We start from the raw sequence: 6,910 nt of genomic DNA, 5'->3' as shown, positions 1-6,910 counted from the left end.
TAGTGGGGAACATCGGCGAGCTAGAGCATAGAGCAGTGGACGAGGTGGGGGATGCGGCAGCATAGAGGAGAATGGACACGATGACAGAGTTGTGGAAATGAATGCCACGAATATAGAGAACGACGCGGTAAGGGTAATGGAACGGTAAGGGGTGACAATGCAGTGAGACGGGAGAGTGGCAAGAGAGTGGCTGCAAAGAGGTTGGATAGAATATGGACGACACTAGACGCTAGGGATCTATGAATCGAAGAAAGGTTATGCAAATGAGGATTAGGAATTTTGGTTCTCTCACTCTATATATATATGATGTGTGAAATGACGAAAAAACATATATGAGAAATAAACTATTAAGGACAATTAAATAAATTTATGAATTTTGGGGATTAGCGGGGACAGGGCGGGAATCCCCGCGCCTACCTCGAGAAAATTTTATCCCCCGTCCCCATCCCTGCTGGAAAAATTCCTACAGTCGGATCTCCATTAGGGATAGTCTCTACAGGGATTCCCACGTCTCGATGAATTTTGCTATCCCTAGCTAAAATATTTTAGCAATAATTATACGATTGTCAATAACAACCTTTTTAACGACAGTAAAAAATATATAATTATCATTTAATATATAATAATAATGACAAATATATAATTGCACAAAAACATAAGTTAAATAAAATCTATAGTAATCGTTATGTTATTATCAACAAAAATTTACCACTAAAAATAATTTTTGTTATAATATACCTATTACAATTTTGTATTTAATCAATATGCTACTTATTCTTGTAAAAAAGTACTGTTTCGTGTGATTATTATACACCATTCATTTCAAAATAGTTCCCATTAATTTTTGGATTTGATTTTAAGTCTCAATATAAAATAATATTTTATATCTGTATTTAATCTTATAATGTCATATTATAAAAAACTAATTTTTATATTAACGGTATAAGTTGTCATCTAAAAAATAAATAATAAATATAATTAAATGAGTGTATAAAATGTTTTATATTTATCAAAATTAAAACTACAATTATTTTAAGGCGGACGGTATATAATGATAACAAATTAAACTACATTTTGAAAACGAAGGGCCTCTTCTACTAACCTATTGAAATCATTGTACGATGATCCACCTACATGAGTGGCTTCTAGAGCTTTCTTCCTCCATTCCAAAACATTTTTCTTTAATTCCCTTCCTATTTCTCCTTCCATCATTTCCTTAACAACCTCAGCAACCTCACCACGCTCCACGTCATGCCTTAACTCCACACCAAATCTCCAATTTGCACAAACATATCTACAATTCGTTTGTTGATCCGCAAAAAAAGGCCAACATATAATAGGAACACCTCCACACAAAGCTTCTATCACTGAATTCCAACCACAATGTGTTAAGAATACTCCAATTGATGAATGTGAAAGCACTTTTTCTTGTGGGCACCAACTTGTTATGTACCCTCTATCTCTAATAGCATTAGAGAATTCCATTGGCAAAATTGCTGATTCACCCATCACAATATTGTCCCTAATTATCCATAAAAATGGGTGATTACTATTTGCAAGGCCCCAAGCAAATTCTTTAAGGTGATCTTCACTCATGACGGTCCAACTTCCATAATTCACATAAACAACTGAATTGGGTTGCCATTTATCTAACCAATTGAGGCAACCTGAGTCTTCTAACCATAGGCTTGAAGATCCATGGGACATTAATTTGTCCTTGTTATTATTGAAGACATGGCTACCTAGAAATGGAAGTGGTCCAATGTTGTATATGTTGGGAAATGTGTCGTTCTTGATTGCATCAAGGACTTCTAGCTCAAGATCTTGGAAAGTATTGAAAATTATTGTCGATGATTTTAAGCAATTCTGTGCCTCGGACCCCATGAAATCAAACATGGTCTCTTCTAGAGTTGTGGTCCTAATAAAGCTTGGCATGTCTTTAAGTCGAATGTTTTTCATACCTGGAATCCAGTCTATCGGATTGTTCAAGACACACTCAGTAATAGATTCTTGATCTGAAAAAACAGGACAAGACAAAGTTATTTGTTAATCAATCCAAATTGCCAACTTAACATTTATATATACTTTACAGTAATCAAAGTTAGGAAAATTTTTTTTCAAAAATACATTTAATCTGGAGAAATTTTTTAAACAAATTACATGCTTTGAGTATCACAAATTTTCTAATTCTATTATACTTTTAATTTCATTCTAAAAATTTTCAGCACTCATCAAATCAATTTCTGACATTTAGAAATGACCAAATTAGTAACCAATTGTGAATTCCCAGTGTCTTCAATTCAACATTAACACAATGCTAATATGAAATGTTATAGTACCAGCATGGCATTCCAATAGTAAAATGACATAGCTGCTCCCATACATATTTCAACAATGCAGAGATACAGAGTGATAGAGAAAAATCAATGTGGATCCCTCTTCTTTTTTCTTTTTCTTTTTCTTTTTCTTTTTTACAATGACCATACTCTGTATTCTATGTTCAGTCTCACTATATCAGTATATCTGAGTTTCCATTATTTAAAATACCTATCTAATTATACTAAAGTCTTAGCCAAATTATTTTAGAGATGTCACACTAGTACTGTAATACTTTATGTTAGTATAATAATAATAAATAAATAATAATAAATAATAAATATAATAATGCCTCTGAATTGAATAAATAATAATAATAAATAATACTAAACCAAATCCATAAAAGAATAGAAAACAGTCCCAACCTTTGAATGGAATAATGCCTCTGTTGGCAAGTTCACCAAACTGAAGATACGCCATGAATCCACAAGCAGAGGTTGTCCAAAACTGAGCTTCAGGTATCTTCAATTCCTGCGCCGCCTTGATTGCGAAACTCATGGCGCCATCAGAAATTATGTAACTAACATTAGGCACCTCAGAACTTGAGTTCAGCTTCATAAGAAGGTCCTTAAACGGTTCCAAACAGTGTTTTCTAGTTGAATCGCAAAGGGCAGTGTTATCATGGTGGCTTGCATCATCCTGTGGCGGTGGCAAACCATCTGGGATGGTCTCAAAGTGAAAACCATGTTGGTTCTTCACGAAGCTGGGTCCTAAGAATTTGGCTATGCGCTTTTGGTTGAGTTCGGAGTTTACAAAGGTTACGTGGAAGCCATTAAAGTGAAGGATTCTTGCAAGTTGCATGAAAGGGTTTATGTGACCTTGTGCTGGAAATGGAACACACACAACAAGGGGTTGCGATTTTCCAGAACAATTCATTTTTGTCCCAAGTAATTAATGTTTCGGTTCTGGTTTATGGCTTTATGCGATTTAGTGACATGGGCGTTTTTGTAAGATTTTGATAATGATTTATTCGGACAAAGTTTTCTAAAAAATAATAATTTTAATGTATTGATAATCTTTCAAAATACAAATATATATATATTTTTTACATAGAATACTTTCTGTGTTACTGCACATTAAAAATTATTTTATATATATATATAAATAAAAATATTATTTATACATTAAAATTAATCATTAAAATTAATTATAAATATATATAATTTAATTTATTTTTAATATATATTTATATTTAAATATATATTTTATATTAATAATTAATTTTAGTGATTATTTTTTATGTATAAATAACATCATTCATATAAAAAATAAAACAAGCAGTAGAAAGAAGAAAAATGATTGCATGCATATAGATAAGTTCTAGCATCATGCCGATGTTCCATTGTCACCAAAATATTAATAGATTAAATGAAGGGATTGCATTGATAATTCAAAGTGCAACACGTGTTTTGGCACACATGCTCACGGAAGAATCTAAAGCCAAATATAGCCAACCTTTTAGGGTTTTTTATTTTTTGTATGATAGTACAGGTAGTATTTTTTAATAATGTAAAAATTTAGTATATTTTTATTTTGTATAGATATTATAAATTTGAATGTAGTTTTTATTTTATATTTCTATAATTTATAAATTTAAAGGTTAAATTTATATTTTAATATTAAAAAACTTTTTGAACATACAAATTAGATCTTTTAATTTAAATTTTTTTATTTTTTTATCCAAAATCTATTTTCAGTTTTCTACTCCCATCTATGTTATCCCTATACAAATATGAGTCTTCAATTTGTAGTTTTAAATTTTTAAAAATAGTTTTTATATTCATAAAAAACATACCAATTTTCTATAATTATAACTAACACATTCTTTCAATCCATTACAAAAAAAATTAACTAACTTTTAGTACAAAGGTTTGTTTTTTGGATTTCTTTTTTCTTAAATAAAATAAGAAATAAAAATAAAAAGTAAAGCAGAAAATAAATGAAGTGAAAGCAATAGACGGTTTCTTATGCTTCTTTTGCTAAGAAATGTTTATGTGATCAAAGACAAGTCTTATTTTATAAAACAGTGGCTAAGGGCAATTTTCATAAAATTGATAACTGTAAATTCAAATCGAGATCTCTCAGAGAAGCAAGGATGAAAACAGGTCAGGTCAACTTAGGTTCTGCTCTTAATAGATATAATCGGTCATATAATTAATTAGTTTGAGTTTGGTTTGTTGTCTATTATAATTTTTTTTTTAAATATTAAATCTGGTTTATTATTCATTTTGGCCTAATCTAAAATCTAATAAAAGATCTGATAATTTTTTTATAAAAATAAAAATATTATTTTAAAAAATTATTTTTTTATGAAAATATTTAAATATAATATATTATACTTAATATTTATAAAAAATTTTAAAATTTTAAAATAAACAAAAATATTTATAATAAAATATAATAAATTTAAAATATTTTATAATTTTGTTAATAATAAAAAAATTATTTATATATTTTATTATGTGTTAACAAATTTAGACAGACCTGACAGACTAATAAAATTAATTATTAATAAGACTGAACTTGATTTATTAATAGAGGAGTGCTAAGAAGTCAGTAATTTTTGTGTTTTATAACTATCAATTAATCATCAATAATGTTTTTAATGGTGTGAGATTACATTTAAGAAGATCACCAACTTTTTTTTTTTTAATTAAATGCTGACTATAAAACATAAAAATTACTGGTTCCTTAGACTTTTTTTTTATTAATATATTAAGTCTTTTACAAAAATCTAAATCAGTACTTATTTTATAACAAATCAGATCAAACTTATTTTATAAACACAAGCTTTTACAAAAATCTAAATCAGTGCTTATTTTATAACAAATCGGACCAAACTTATTTTTATAAACACAGGCCGTAGACCTCTGACAGACCACCCGAACTCTTTTCACACTTACTCAGAAGTTACATTACCGGTGTATCAAACTAAAACATATACAGTTCGGTCAATGTTCAAGCTAAGTAGCACAATGTTATAAAATTAAGCAATTCGCCAATTCCATTATTCCATTGACTGCCAATGAGATGGATTGAACCTCAAGGCGCAAATTAAACATCGGTAAATAATTAAAAAATACAGAAAAGAAGAGAAAGAAAAGCTAAGAAAGAAAGAAGAAAGTAAGGAAGAAACCTATTTTAACTTTACAAGAGGCCAATCTCTGAATACTTCAAGGAAAATGTCCTTCTGAATATAGATAACATTTTCTAGGACAGGCCTAGAAATGTCGCTTAATAGAAATACAAAGATTAGAAGATATTTTTCTTAGGTCTTATTTTTATGAGATTAATTTGAATATATATTATCGTTCAATTACACCAATAGTTTTTTATTATTATTTACGTAATTAATATAAAAAATAATTATTTTTATTATTATAACGTTACAGAATTATATACAAATATAAATTTATTTTAAATTAAAAATGCATTAAAATTTAAATTCTTTTAATTTTATACGGTATTCTCTTATTCGATAGGCCATAGATTAATTTGTCATAAATCAAAATTCTATTTTATCTTCTTTTTCTTTGCACATATTTTTATATCACATTATCTCTAAATTATTATTCTAAAACAATTACCAAATAGGATCTGATCAAGGGTCGAAGAAGCGGTCACCACATGCATGGATGGCAGCCATTGCACTTGTTGTGGTAGATAGGAGGAACCGAGCCTAACCTATTTTTCTCTTCAAAGAGTAACAGATCCTGCATATTCATAAAACAACCAATTGAATAATTCTTTTCAAACTAATTTTGACAGACAAAAAGAAAATAAAATTGAACTGAATTGATAACGTTCCCGTGGAGAACTTGCAGGTATGTGTTCACTGACGCAAGAAACTGGATAGAGCATGTGGTGCATTATTATAATTATCATATGAACTAGGTGAAGCCATGAAGATGAATGACTATCATGTCAAATCATGTAATAATTGCCATTGTATGTGTATTGTAAACTGAATTACTAATTATGAGAATGAGAGGCTGAGAATAAATTAGATATTCTCTAGATATTAACCGAGATGTAATGAGAGATCTAAATGCTAATATATAATGGCTTTATGGAAATTATGTATAGTGTATTTACTATTTAGTCATGAGTCATGGATACTACTTTTCTTTCCTGTGTAGGCTGTAGAGAGAGGAGAAAGGGGAGAAGCGTAAAATGGATAGATTCCTAATGCAGATTAAGGAAGAAAACGTGAGAGGAACCATTCAAATTGGGAGAAAACATCACATTCAAGGACCATTGAAAAGATTTTTTTTTTCATTTTGTTTTTTCTTGTGCTACCCAAATTCTATCTGATCCATAGTTATTAGAACCGGCAATTGACCTAACTAAATTATTGGGTCATTAGATCCCTAGTTCAATCTGTAGATTACAGATTAAATCGGTTGATTCAGTTATAATTAAGTAATTATATAAAATTTAATCTTTTTATATTAAATTAACTTATTTTCTAATTCATTAATTAGTATCTATTATATTATTTAAATATATATTAAAAAATATTAATATTAACAGA

General features: G+C 28.8%; 1 protein-coding gene across 1 annotated transcript; it reads right to left on the bottom strand.

The window, feature by feature from the left end:
- Nucleotides 1-983: 983 nt before the first annotated feature.
- Nucleotides 984-6,573, bottom strand: LOC112785052 (linamarin synthase 2). Its single transcript, XM_025828457.3, has 2 exons — nt 2,742-6,573; nt 984-2,015 (listed from the first exon to the last, which is right to left on the bottom strand). The coding sequence occupies exons 1-2, from the start codon at nt 3,250-3,252 to the stop codon at nt 1,063-1,065; spliced, it is 1,464 nt and encodes a 487-aa protein (XP_025684242.1). The 5' UTR covers nt 3,253-6,573; the 3' UTR covers nt 984-1,062.
- Between the last annotated feature and the right edge of the window lie 337 nt (nt 6,574-6,910).

Source organism: Arachis hypogaea, chromosome 20 (genome assembly GCF_003086295.3).
Source record: "Arachis hypogaea cultivar Tifrunner chromosome 20, arahy.Tifrunner.gnm2.J5K5, whole genome shotgun sequence".
Lineage (NCBI taxonomy): Eukaryota > Viridiplantae > Streptophyta > Magnoliopsida > Fabales > Fabaceae > Arachis > Arachis hypogaea.
This window is presented reverse-complemented; position numbering and strand designations above follow the sequence as displayed.

Bases quoted from the DNA above. Each gene is read 5' to 3' on its own strand.
- LOC112785052 (XM_025828457.3), bottom strand. From the start codon at position 3,252: ATGAATTGTTCTGGAAAATCGCAACCCCTTGTTGTGTGTGTTCCATTT. The intron at 2,016-2,741 runs GTTGGGACTGTT...CTGTTTTTTCAG, and splicing joins AGGCATTATTCCATTCAAAG to ATCAAGAATCTATTACTGAG.